The 13930-nt window shown below is 45.1% G+C and overlaps 1 protein-coding gene and 1 pseudogene across 2 annotated transcripts in view; one reads left to right on the top strand and one right to left on the bottom strand.

Annotated features, from left to right (window-relative positions):
• Positions 1–274: 274 nt before the first annotated feature.
• Positions 275–13930, bottom strand: part of IL31RA (interleukin 31 receptor A) — a 60904-nt gene continuing 47248 nt past the window's right edge. For both annotated transcript variants that reach the window (XM_040339481.1, XM_040339484.1), the window contains 3 exons: positions 9322–9415; positions 7779–7857; positions 275–861 (listed from right to left, as the gene is read on the bottom strand). In XM_040339481.1, coding sequence (XP_040195415.1) covers positions 430–861; positions 7779–7857; positions 9322–9415 — 605 coding nt within the window. In that variant the 3' untranslated portion in view covers positions 275–429. The remainder of the gene's footprint in view (positions 862–7778; positions 7858–9321; positions 9416–13930) is intronic.
• On the top strand, positions 8128–8260 carry LOC120925199 (annotated as a pseudogene).

Here is a 13930-nt window from a genome sequence, read left to right as displayed (position 1 = left end):
AGTAGATTATATACAGTAAATCATGTTATTACAGAAGCACCGGGGGCAGACCCTGACACAAGAGGCGGGGGGGGGACACAAGAGCACGGATGCGGATAATGGAGGCACGCAAACTGACCACTGTGTCAGGGCTCAGCAGCCATGATTACCGTGGTCCGTTTACATAGGGGAGGGGAGAAACTGCTAGGATCAGCCAGGTTTTTTAGGTGTTACAGGGGTCCAAATGACACATAGCACTGTGTCATATAACGTTCTTTAAATGAGCAATATCCAATTTTTTGGGGGTTAACATACGCTTTAATATAATCAACAGAATGCACGGAACCTGTATCAATGCTCGATGAAGATGAGCGTCTCCTGGTGGCACCACAGGCAGCTGGCTGTATGGTATAAAGTGACAAGAAGCATGGACCACTTCTGTAATTGCATTTAGCTATTGACAAATTGTATGGTCTCCCTGGTGTTTACAGAGTTTTTCAGATATGGGTTCACTTCTGGAAGAATGTCTACACTCAGCTGCTCTAGTTCCAACACATGGGGTGTCTCCTGGATTTCAGAGTGCATGTCACCCAAGGACACTAGTGAGCTGCAGCTGGTGGTCACTGAACATGAAGTAGACTGTAATAATGGCATGCTTTCTAACAATTCATGATGGAACTCTGTGATGGCATAGTGCACCGGAGAGGAATCCTCTTGGGAAGTTCGTGAGTCAGTGCTTCTCACTGTGTCAACACTTAGACGCTTCCTATCTTCTTCATCCTTAAGGAATGCTTTTTCATTTATGTAAACAGTGTGCAGAACCTGAAGGTCTCCTTTGTGGAACACTCCATCACTCTCTTCTGGATTCACAAGAAGAGCAGCCTGCAAGGATAGATGATATTCATAACGATGAGCAAAACGTCTTATTCCCATCCTAAATCACTGCCAATATATCAGTCAGCACTAGTTCTCAAACACCACCTTGTTAGCACGACTTGCTGTGTGGATTTCCTCACAGGGAAAATGCTGATTTAACCAACTTCCGCCTGGCCTATTGTAATAACACCTGATGTCCCCCCACTTTTTTTTTTTTTCAAATTGTGTCCCCCACTTTTTTTGGGGGGGGGGTATTTTTTTAATTTATATAGAAAATATGATTTTTTTTGTACTCATCGTAAAATCCCTTTCTCTGTTGTCCATGGATGGACACATCCTTCTCAAGTCTTGACAAGTGGGTTATGTTCCTGTTCACAGGAGAGGACTAGGCAGAACATGTTAGATAATTAAATACATGTTACTTTAACAGAGTTGAACAGCCCGACCAGGGGGTGGTCCCTCTGGACATAACCCTCCTCCCTGCAGCATACAGCCTCAGTTTGTAACAAGCAGTACAAACCTAAAAAGGAGGGGTGGGTGCTGTGTCCGTCCATGGATGACAGAGAAAAGGATTTTACAGTGAGTACAACAAATTCTATTTTCTCTTATCGTTCATAGACGGACACATCCTTCTCCAGTCTTGACAAGTGGGACATCCCCAAGCAGTGTCAAAAAACAAGGGGTGGGAACAGTATCAGTAAAAACAAACAACTTCACCCCAAAACAAGCAGAGCTCCTCAACGGAGGAGGTGCAACTTTAAACAGCCGCCTGCAAAACCTTGCGGCCGAAGGAAGCATCTGAAGATGCACTCACATCAACCTTGTAAAATTTGGAAAAAGTGTGAACGGACGACCAAGTCGCCGCCTTACACACCTGTGAGACAGACGCTTGATGTCGGAAAGCCCAGGAAGCACCAATTGCCCTGGTGGAATGTGCCGTGACCGGAAAGGGGGGCGCCCGCCCCTTAAGAGCATAGGCCTGTATGACGGTCTGCCTGATCCACTGAGAAATTGTGGCTGACGAGACCGATAGGCCCCTTTGTGAACCAGACACTGACACAAAAAGGGAGTCAGATCTCCAAAGGAGCTGTAGCGCATACCACGTCTAAAGTATGAAGCGCAACCCCCCTAGGATGCGCCAGCCGAGGACATAAGGATGGAAGAACAATGTCCTCATTCAGGTGAAAGGCTGAAACAACCTTCATAAGAAAGGAAGGTTGCGGGCGCAACACCGCCTTATCCTTATGGAGGATGAAGTATGGCGACTTGCAAGACAAGGCCGCCAACTCAGAAACCCTTCTGACAGAAGTAATGGCCACCTCCTGAGATAGTGTCAAGAGAGGAATTTCTCTGGTGTTTTCAAAGGGAGGTTCCTGAAGAACCGAGAGCACCAGATTCAAATCCCATGGGGGAAGAGGTGGTTTAAGAGGGGGAAGTATATGACGAACCCCCGGCTCAAAGGTACCCACCAGAGAGTGGGCCGCTGAAAGAACACAGCCAAGGCTGAAATATGTCCCTTAATGGTGCTTAAGGCAAGTTTCTGATCCATTCCACGCTGTAAAAACAGCAGGACCCTGGAAACAGAATACGTCCGTGGACGCCACCCCCATCTCTTCGCACAAAGAGATGTAGGCCTTCCAGGTACGATGGTAGCTCTTCCTGGAAGAAGACTTCTGTGTCCTCCCGTATTGGCAGCCGCTAGGGTACATCCGCCACCAAGCGCACGAGATTGGCGTACTAAGGACGCCAAGGCCAATCTGGAGCGATTAGAATCATCGGGATCCCCTCGGCCTCCACTCTACGGAGCAGCCGAGGAAGCAACTTCAATGAGGGAAAGGCATAAAGTAGCCGATACTGACCCCACAGGGCCGCTGACGCGCCTGCCCATGGATCTCTGGACCTGGCCATGATCCTCGACACCTTGCGGTGGAGGCGAGAAGCAAGGAGATCCACGTCCGGTGTTGCCCCACCTCCTGCAAAGGAGTTGAAATACCTCCGGATGCAATGACCATTCCCCCTGGTCCAGAATCTGGTGACTCAGGTAGTCTGCCTGCCAGTTTTCTGCGCCCGGAATGTGGACGGCCGACAGAGCCGGCATGCTTCTTTCCGCCCACCTTGGGATGCGAGCGACCTCGGACACTGCAGCCGAGCTCCGTGTTCCCCCTTGATGGTTGACATAAGCCACCGCCGTGGCGTTGTCCGACTGAATCCTGATTGGGCGACCTTGCAACCTCCTCGACCACGAGAAGAGGCATAGCTTGATCACCCAAAGTTCCAGGACATTGATCGGCAGACGGGATTCTTCTAGAGTCCAGCAACCCTGGGCCGACTGGACCTCCCAGACGCCCCCCAACCCGTAAAGCTGGTGTCCATCGTAATCACGTCCACTGGAAGGGAAGAAACGACTTCCAAAGGACTTCTGCGGCTTTTCCCATTCCTGATCAATGAACTTGTCAAAAAAAGGACACATAAGGAAAAACCTTCACAGTGCAGTCCGACTTGTGGGACCCAAAAAAGACTGAGCCCTCAGTGGATGCCTCAGCAACACTATCCAGCTTAAGGGAGTCCCTTACAGCACTGATAAGCGCACTAAGAAGTGCCATGTCCTGTACTGACCCAAGTGAGGAGTCTTCCTCACGAGGAAGGTCCTGGTCCACATCCTCAGACAACACAGAACCGGGGTCCTATGCCGCAGCCAGGCTGTGTCTGAGTCAGAGCATTCCCCAGGAGATGGAGGGGGTGCTTTTTACCCCCCTTACGCCTGCACGCTGCTTCCACCCTGGCAACAAATGATTCCAGGACTGCCGACAAAGTGTCCATGGGAACCGCAGGTGCAGGAGCACCAGCTGCCACCTCTGGCATGTTTGGGGAAGAAGAACCAGATACTGACTCCATAATACAGACAGCTCTCAGGAACCTATTCAAGACCTGAAAAAAGTCCACCCTCCTTGCTGCTCTGACTGGGGTGGTTACCCCGGGGACTCACCAACCCAGCAAGAGACTGTTTAGCGCCGCTGCTGCCCTCTGTACACAGTGTGTGCTGTGAGGAAAAAAACGTGAGGTAAAGCTGTGAGGTGAAAAACTGTGAGGAGATATGTGCTGCGCACCATGTAGAAGCCAGCACTAGAGGTCAAAACCATTTACAAAATGGCCGCCGGACACCTCAGAGATAACAGGGCACGGCCACAGTAAAATGGCCGACCGCAATAGCAAGCTGCGCTATAGCGCAACCACAACAAAATGGCCGCCAATGGGAAATTCTAATGCATACAGCAGACTACAAAAAAATTGCGCCGGCGCCGCCAAAATGGTGGCAAAACGTTGTGATGAGGATGAGAAGGCCTAATGGGGCCTTCCTACAGAAAAATATGGGCCCAGACACCCCACAGTCCCCTGGTGGGAAAACTAGCCCCCCACAGGTCCACCCAGGTAGCAGCAGCAGAGGGAAATATGACAGAGAGCAGGAAGGACTGTACTTACCTGTCCATGCGAGGACCCGCTGGCGCATTCCTGACAGGCATACAACCGTGTTGGAGTAGTTGTCGGCCCGATCCACTGTGAGTGAGACAACACTACAGCCCAGTCATATGTGGACCCTGGAGCAAAAAGGCCACGGCCACCCCAGGAGTCATTGGGTATGTCGTGGCAGACCCAGCCCTTAGCAATGGTGTGCTCACGCTCGCTGGCCAGACTGAGGAGACTACAAGGATCTATATGTCCAGCCTGTCACTCAGCTGGCAGTTGATAGAAGATTCTCAAATAAATAAAATTAAAAAGAAAATAAAATAAAACAAAACATTTCCTTGGGGCGCTGGGCACAAAGGGAGACATACGTCGTCCTCCTTTGCTAGGCAGAAAAAAAACTGAGGCTGCATGCTGCAGGGAGGAGGGTTATGCCTGGAGGGACTGCCCCCTGGGTGGGGCTGTTCAACTTTGTTAAAGTAACATGTAATTAATTATCTAACATGTTCTACCTAGTCCTATCCTGTGAACAGGAACATAACCCACTTGTCAAGACTTAAGAAGGCTGTGTCCGTCCATGGACGATAAGAAAAATACATTTTTTGAAAAGCGAGCTGTGATTAAATAACACCAAAAGAAAGCTTTATCCGTGTCAAAGAAATGCTGAAATTTTTTATTTTGGTACAGTGTTGCATGAGTAATTGTCATTCAAAGTGTGACAGCGCTGAAATCTGAAAATTGGCATGGACAGGAAGGAGGTAAAAGTGTGTGGTATTGAAGTGGTTAAATAAACCCTGTTGCCAGACCATTAATTTCAACAACGCATGAGCATTTAACATTTTATGGAAGTTGTTTCCTTGTGAAACCTTGCCTAGGATAGGCATCCAAAAGCCCTTAGACTGTTGCTGGGCACTGTCATACTGTATGCAATTCAGCTGTCCCAGCATACTCAGAGATGTCACTTAGGACACACTATGGTATTTCCCCTCACTCATTCCCTTCCTGGCTGCTACATACAAGATTATGTGGGAAGGGTTGAGGAGCTGGAGCAACACAGAGTGTAATTGGACACTTCTAGGAAAGGAGAAAGCCATGATGCGTGGCAGGAGGAGGGGCTGTGCCCAAGCAATTGACTCTCCTGAATTAATCAAATTTACTAGCAAATTCAGAGGCACATTGCGAGTCATTAAAAAAATTCTGGAAAGGAAAAAACTGTAAGTGAGCACTTAAAATGCTTAATTTACTGTGTTTGACCGTAGGGATGGTGTTATTAGGGTCATAGTCAGCATTGTTCTTCCTTCAAACACGGCAAGTCGAGTTAATGTCAAATAGCAAAATTTTGGTCTGATCTGACCACAGCACTTTCTCTCAATCCTGCTCTGAATCATTTAGATGTTTATTGGCATGACTGTATATGTGTCTTCTTGAAGAGGGGGGCTCGTTGTGTTTGGAGGAAGAAAAATGCAGACTATGACCCTAAGAACACCATCCCTACAGTCAAGCACGGAAGTGAAAACATGCTTTTGCGCTGCTTCTCTGCTAAAGGTACAAGTCGACTTTGTTGCATTGAGGGGCCATTGGATGGGGGCATATATTGTAAAATTTTGGATGAGAACCTTCTTCCCACAGCCAAAACACTGAAGATGGGTCCTTCAGCATGACAATGACCCAAAACCTACCGCCAAGGCAACAATGATGTGGCTCAAAAAGAAGCACATTAACCACTTGACCACCAGGCACGTAAACCCACTTAATAACCAGACCAATTTTCAGCTTTCGGTGCTCTCGCAATTTGAATGACAATTACTTAGTCATACAACATTGTACCCAAATAAAATTTTCGTCCTTTTTTTCACACAAATAGAGCTTTCTTTTGGTGGTATTTAATCACCGTTGTTTTTTTTTATTTTTTGCGCTATAAGAGAAAAAAGACTGAAAATGATGTAAAAAAATGAATTTTTCTTTGTTTCTGTTATAAAATTTAGTATTTTTTCTTCATTCTTTTGCATAATGTGAAAGATGAAGTTACGCCGAGTAAATGGATACCCAACATGTCACCCTTCCAAATTGCACACGCTCGTGGAATGGTGCCAAACTTTGCTACTTAAAAATCCCCATAGGCGACGTTGCAGAGTATTGTGGGGTATTGCAGAGTACTGTGGGGTATTGCAGAGTAGTGTGGGGTATTGCAGAGTACTGTGGGGTATTGCAGAGTAGTGTGGTGTATTGCAGAGTATTGTGGGGTATTGCACAGTTTGGTTATGTTGCAGAGTATTGTTATGGGGCAGGGATGGCTGAGCAGGGATGGATGGCTGGATCTGTGACTGCATTTGTCACAGATCCAGCCCAGAGCACTCGTGCTGCATCCGCTCTCTCCCCCTCTCCTCTCACACTGTACCGTTCGGTACAGAGAGGGGATGGAGGAACCGGCGTCATCACATGACGCCGGTTTGTTTACAAGTGATCACTCCGTCATTGGACGGAGCGATCACGTGGTAAACCGCTGCTATCAGCGGCGATTTACCGTGATCCGTGATGCGCCGGAACTGCCTTGTAGACGTCTTTCGTCTATAGGGCGGTGAGTAAGTGGTTAAAGGGGAGTTCCAGGCATTTTTAATGTTTATTAAAAGTCAGCAGCTACAAAAAGTGTACCACGTTCCAGCCGGGTAGCGCTGTGCTATCTGATTGGACAGTCGATCACCTGGGACCTGTCACGTGTCCCAGGCGGTCGCCTACAGGGAGGGGCCGTCAAAAGGCGATATGACGTATCGCCTTAGTGGCCCCTCGGCCTCCCCCCCCAAAAAAATTACATGCCAAATCTTTCCTGAGATGCGTGCCACCCTGGTCACTACGTACAAGAAACGTCTTACCTCTGTGCTTGCCAACAAGGGTTTCTCCACCAAGTACTAAGTTGTGTTTTGCTTGGGGATCAAATATTTATTTTACTCAATTAATAAAATGTGTATTATGTGTTTTTTTCTGGATTTTTGGATGATATTCTGTCTCTATTATTTAAAATACACCTATGATAAAAATTACAGACCCTTCATTTCTTTGTAATGGGCAAACTTACAGAATCTGCAGGGGATCAAATAATTATTTTCCCCCACTGTATCCTGTAAATGAGGCTGGAGGATGGGGCTGATGTAAAGAAGTTTGGCTAAATTTATTTCAATTTATTTTCATGTATTTATTTTCATTATTTAGAATACTCTGATATAATACATGGCACATTTGATTTCCATGATCTTAGTATGACTTGACAAGATGTGCAAAGTTCTCTATAATTCAAAGCTTTCTGCTAATATCGTGATATTCTCTAACTCTCATTTACAGAATTACAAAACTGGGCCAAAATGAAACAATATTACTTTAAACATGATTGAATTGCTGTACATCCCGCAGAAAACAACAATAGTTCTACTATAGTTCAAGTGAAATGTATAACATCTGCAACTTACCTTCACCCAATCTGGAGACCATTCAGTAATGCTACTGTGTGCTGGGTCGGGAACATCTGGCCAGAAGAGATGTTTGATCCTGCAATGTAAATTATTTTAGTCTTGATGAAATGTTTTAAATATCGTTGAGTGGGTTCTACTGAGAGGAACAATCATTTCTATACATCTACAAAGATGGTCAGTGAGGTCAATGAGGACAACACATTGGGTGACCTATGGGAGAATGTGGTAGCATGCCTCTCAATCAGCTTAATGTGCATCCAGACCCAACCCTTACAGTAGAAATAAAGGCAAAACTTTATTCATCTTGAATTGATATGGGTGTTTTCTAACCCCTGTCCCAATTTGTTTTGCTTCTCTGCCTTTTGGCTAAGATCAAGTGTAGTATCTGTTCTTATCAGTTGCCAAGAGGTGGCGCTATGCTAACCATCCCTGGTCCACGGCGGTGGATTAGGGATAGCGGTGGCTATGCAAAACCTTCTTGGCGTAATGGCAACCTGGACAGTTAGTATCAGGGTGGACCGAAAGCATACTGCTCGACGTAACTGAGGGACGTTACTAGGCCGTCTTTATAGAAAGCCCGAAAGGGAAGCCTCCTGGTGAGGATGGAGAACCACTGGGTCTGGCCGGAGCGTCGGGTCCCTGGCCTTCTGGCCTAGATTGGTGTAGTGCTTGCTCCGGTCAGTTTTCCGGGAGAGAACACTGGCTCCCTTTTCCCTCCTAGGGGGAGCGGTTAGTATTTCCCGGATGTAATTAGGTGGGAGTGATGGGAGCGATGGTGGTGCTCGGCGGCCTGGGCTCTCCCTAAACTTTCAGATCTCCATGCCTTCCTGAGTGGGGTGGGAGCTGCACTGCCTGGGCTGTTGGTCAGGGTTGAGAGAAAAGCCAGTGGTGAATGTGCCCCTAGAGTGGCAGTCCAGGGGTGCCATAGCTCGCACAAGTGTTTTGAGGGGCACTTTGAGATTTGGCACCTTGGTCGTCACTTCACTACACACTTTTTACACCTGCCTTTTGGCTAGGACCAAAGGGATTTTTGATTCCTGGCCGAAGGGCCGGCCATTGTATTGCACAATGGCCACTTTCACTTCTCCCACCTTCCTTCACCCCACTTTCTTTTTATTTATCCCTGTTTTTGCCACTTTAATTTACTTTTTTGTTGGTTGTTACACGTTTTGTCACAGTGTGATTAGTAGGGTGTCCTCGGGACTACCCTGAACGTCTTGGCTTAGTTCGCCCTCTTTCATGGGGTCTCCCTTCGGGGGCGTCCCACCAAGTACTTGGGTGGGTCTGTTTCGGCAGACCCTCCAGAGAAAGGGGTCCGTCTCTTTTCGGCCAGATGGACCAAGTGAGTACCTCAATCCCCATCTAGAGCCTAACCCCCCTGGGGATCAGGGTAAGGTCCTTCCTAGTGGAGGACAGTGTAACACCCGTTGCACATTTTGTGTCACTCTTTGTGTGTGCACTTTTTTGGGCACCGGGTAGAGTTTTTGGGTGTGATTCACACGCCACTGGATTCGTCCAACAGTGTGATATTGTAACTTACATTTCCTTCTTACGTGTGTATGCAATTCCAAACGCTACTACAAGCACCACAAGTACTCCGATTGTTCCAATAACGTGGCCATATTCTTCACTTTCTAAAGAAAATAAGAGAATAAAGCATATAAATAAATTCTGTTATATTAAAGTGTATTTAATCCCTAACAATAGACTTCTCTCATTTGCTCCCTTTTGGTTGGTTAAATATACAGTTGAAATAGTTTTGTTATATCTGTTTAATAAGTGCAAAAGGAGAAAATAAACTGTTGATCTTCATATAAATTCAGAGATCGTGTGTCCTCTCCACTCTCTTCGTCGTATAGCCAAAGAGCATACCTAGTTTTTATATTGGTGTACATAATGCAGAGCCCTTATGTTAAAGATTTCTGAAAATAGGAGTGATTGAGCAAAATAGCAGAAGAAATTGGGTAGGGCTGACACCCCTTGGTGTGTTGTCACAGGACTTAGGAATTTAGTGCATGAAAGGCTTAAAAGTGTATGTCAGGACAAAATAATAAAAATACATCTCTGCACTACATTTACACTTCCTCGGGTTTTATCCCTTTTAAGCCTGCAAATATAGGAAAATATCTGCACTGAGATCCTAATTACCTCTGGGGGAAGGACACTGCATGTTTTTTTGTGTACTGAAATAGTAAAGAGTCGCCATGCTTGTGTCTCTTGGGCACTGAATCCCATTCATTCTCCTAGTTTCCACAGCATAGGGACTAATGCCGTGTACACACGATAATTTTTCAGCATGTCCAAAAAAACAAACTTTTCCCAACTTCATCATTAAAACGGCGTTGCCTACACACCATCGTTTTTAAAAAATGATCTAGCAAAGCGCGGTGATGTACAACACGTATGACGGCACTATAAAGGGGAAGTTCCATTCGCCTTTGGGCTGCTTTAGCTGATTCCGTGTTAGTAAAAGACGATTTGTGCTTTTCTGTCTGTTACAGCGTGATGAATGTGCTTACTCCCGTCTCATAACTTGCTTTTGAGCATGCGCGGGTTTTTTACATCATTTTAGCCCACACACGATAATTTTTTACAACCCGAAAAACGACATAGTTTAAAACAACGTATTTTTTTTTGACGTTTTTCAGACACACGATCATTTTAAATTACATTTTTGAAAAACAATGTTTTTTTCATGTCGAAAAACCATTGTGTGTACGTGGCATAATTGTTCTGTAGTTGTAGATAAGACCTTAGAAAACTCCTGGCTATAACACAAGAAGTACACACAGGCCAGCTCTGAATTTCAATAGGAATTTTTTTGCACTTGATGGAAAGAGAAAACAAAATGCTTTCAATGGTATATTTAACATATCAATTTTGAGCAAATAAGAGAAGTTCATATTAATGTTGTTTTAGCACTGTAAAGACCACTGCTTTTCTTATGACCAGTGACCTAGTGTAATATATATCATCTTAAACTTAGAAATGTAAAAATACATCTATGTTTAACTTTGTTTATTGAGATCATAGACACACATACATGGTAGAAACACATACATGGTAGAACATACTAATATTACATCCAGCAATTCAGTTACAGTATTTGCACTTTGTCTTCATTAAACTAAAATGCAAATAAAGCTGTGAAGCAGTGACTATCTGTCTTAGTTTGTTTACAATGTATGAGATGTGACAATTTAATTCCCAGAATGCCCGCAGCATAGCATTATGGTGGTAAGTCACACAGCAATTTGCATTTGAGCGTGTCTAACATGTTCTAACTTGTACTCGTCTGGGTAGCAGACCAGTTGACTCAGAGCAGTAGAAGAAATAACACGTGTATGCGTTGCAATGTTGGCGGAAAATTAGTGTCTGGAATCTGGAGTTTTGTGAAAACTGGAAAAAATGTGTGAGTGAACCTTTAGCTCTGTTACAACAGGCTTATGGTGAACATTCCATGAAGAAATCAAGTTTCTTTGAATGGCATATGTGGTTTAAGGAGGGGTGGGAAGATGTCCGCGATGACGCAAGAAGCGGGCAGGCAAAAATGCATAAGATCGATACAAATGTGAACAGAATGCAAACCAAATCTTTTCGGGGGGAAAAGACCGGAACTCTGGCTTGACAAGTGAAATCTCCACCATGACAACGTTCCTGCACATGATGCGTTAAATGTTTGGAAGTTCCTGGCCCAGAAATGCATTCTAAAATTTGACCAACCACATTATTCCCCTGACTTAGCATCCTGCGACTTATCCAAAATTCAAATCTGTCAATCTTAAAGGACACAGATATCATGACATTGCAGACATCCAGCACACCGCAACAAAGATACTGCTCAGCACTCTGGAAAACGAATTCTAGGAATGTTTCTGGCAATGGCACAGTCGTCTAGAAAAGTGCGTAGCCTCACAAGGGGGCTACTTTGAAGGTGACAGCAGCCGCTAGTGTATAGCCGCTAGTGTATAGGTAAGAAAACCATAAGCCTGTGGTTGCTACGACAAAATCCACGCCCCCGCCCATTTTGGGACAAACCATTACCCCTAGCACCAAAGTCAAAAGTCTCAGAGTCACTTTTGACTCCGACATGACAATGGATGGACAAATAAGTTCAGTAGTCAGCGGATCCCACCATCTGCTGCGCCTGCTACGTAGACTCATTCCCTTTATCCCAAAAGAAGACATAGCAGTCATGGTGGGAACGATAATCAACTCCAGACTCGACTATGCAAACGCCCTTTACCTTGGACTCCCAAAATACCAAATTGCTTGTCTACAAGTCGTCCAGAATACGGCGGCACAACTTGTAACAGGAAAAAAAACATGGGAATCAATCTCTCCCTCCCTTAGGTCCCTCCACTGGTTGCCCGTAAGAGATCGAAACACGTTTAAGGCACTCTGCCTGACGCACAAATGTGTACAAGAAAGTGCGCCCCAATATCTATGCGAAAAATTAAAATGTCACAACCCAAATCGCGTCCTCCGATCTACCAACCAAAATCTCCTCCAAACACCCAAGGCCCGTTACAAGTCCAAAGGAGAATGAAGATTTGCAGTCCAAGGACCTCGACTATGGAACGCTTTACCAACCAGCATCCGAACGGTTAACCGAACCGAAAGTTAATCACCAGGCCTTCAGAAAAAAACTCAAAACCCATCTATTCTGAAGGCAAAAAAATAGTAGGAAATGGATACCAAGCGCCTTGAGGCGATTCAGTTCGCATATGTAGCGCTATACAAGTTTTTCACTCACTCACAAACTTTTTTTCTTAAAGTCCATTCCGGGAATTAAATTGTCACACCTCGTACACAGTCAAGGCAGATCATAATAAAAAAAATGGAATTTAAGAGGGCAGTTTGTGTCAGCATAAATGACCTTTTCGTTAGGGAAGAATTTGAATAGTTAAGGATATCCATTGGACTATAGTGGGAGGTGCTGGGTTCATCTGCTTAATGGCTATCACTTTACAGTCCATGAATAGGGTTCCGCTCAAAAATATTCTTGATAACAAGGCCCCATTTCTTCATCTATTATAACAAATAAGTAACTTTCAGGAGTACATAGAATAGGAAGCTGCAGTATGGAGGCCAACATGTTAGTAACCTGATTCCAGAAATGACCAAGCAATACAATAAAAGGTGTATAAAATGTGCCTGTGGACGAGTACATCTTAAAAGAGAAGTCCACTTTCTGACCATGCTTCATGTTACACCCATATTTAGGCTGCAACATGAACATGGTCAGAGTCTGCAACCCCCCCACCCCTAAAATCTCCCGGCCCGCACTTACAAAATCTGTCTCTTCTCTGGCTCCTCCCATTATTTGAATTTGCTGTAACTGTGCATGGCTCCTCCTGCAAAGCTGAATTATTTATTCACAGTGATTTGTGAATGGAAAACTACAAGTCCCATCTAGCACTGTGCCAGATGGACTCATAGTTCTCTAAGAAGAAGAGGTGCATTGCCATCACCACATTTGTAGTCCATTGATATTTCCTCCAGCCCCAAATTGGAAGGTCTGTACTTCAATAATACTGACCTGCTGTTGGAGGAATAGCTGTAAGAGCCAGAGCATTGCACCCAACCTTTCAATCACCCGCCTATCCTCCAGTCACAGATTGTAACAATAGCTGTAGTATGGCTTCTATGAATGGAGGAGCTTGGCGAAAAAGGGTGGGAATAGTCAGACACTCTTGATGAGTGCCTGTGACAGCTCCCTGGTTCTATTAACCCCCACAGTGCCTGAAGATCGTGGCCTCAGGGGTGAGGGGGCATCGGTTGAGTAAAATCACTGAACTAAAAGACAGAAGCACATGGGACACATCACAGCCAGCCATAGACAGTTCAAATCTCCATGTATGGGCAGGCTGACTGTATGATCAATCAACTTGGGTACAACCAGCCTGTTGGATTTTTCATGCGATTATAGCTGATAGCAATCATCACTGTGTGTTCTCCCGGCAGGGGGATGGGGAAATTAAGCAATTTTATATTGGTGGCATAAGTAGTGTCCCTTGTACTTTTTTTGTATTTTTTATTTTAGGTAAGCTTAGGTAAGCTTTAGGTAAGCTCAGGCTTTAATTCTGTAAAGGGTCACTATATAAGGGATATTTCAGTTATAGGTAGAAGGACTTATCCAGCTCCAC

The sequence above is a fragment of the Rana temporaria genome, chromosome 1 (assembly GCF_905171775.1).
Source record: "Rana temporaria chromosome 1, aRanTem1.1, whole genome shotgun sequence".
In the NCBI taxonomy this organism is placed as follows: Eukaryota; Metazoa; Chordata; class Amphibia; order Anura; family Ranidae; genus Rana; species Rana temporaria.
This window is presented reverse-complemented; position numbering and strand designations above follow the sequence as displayed.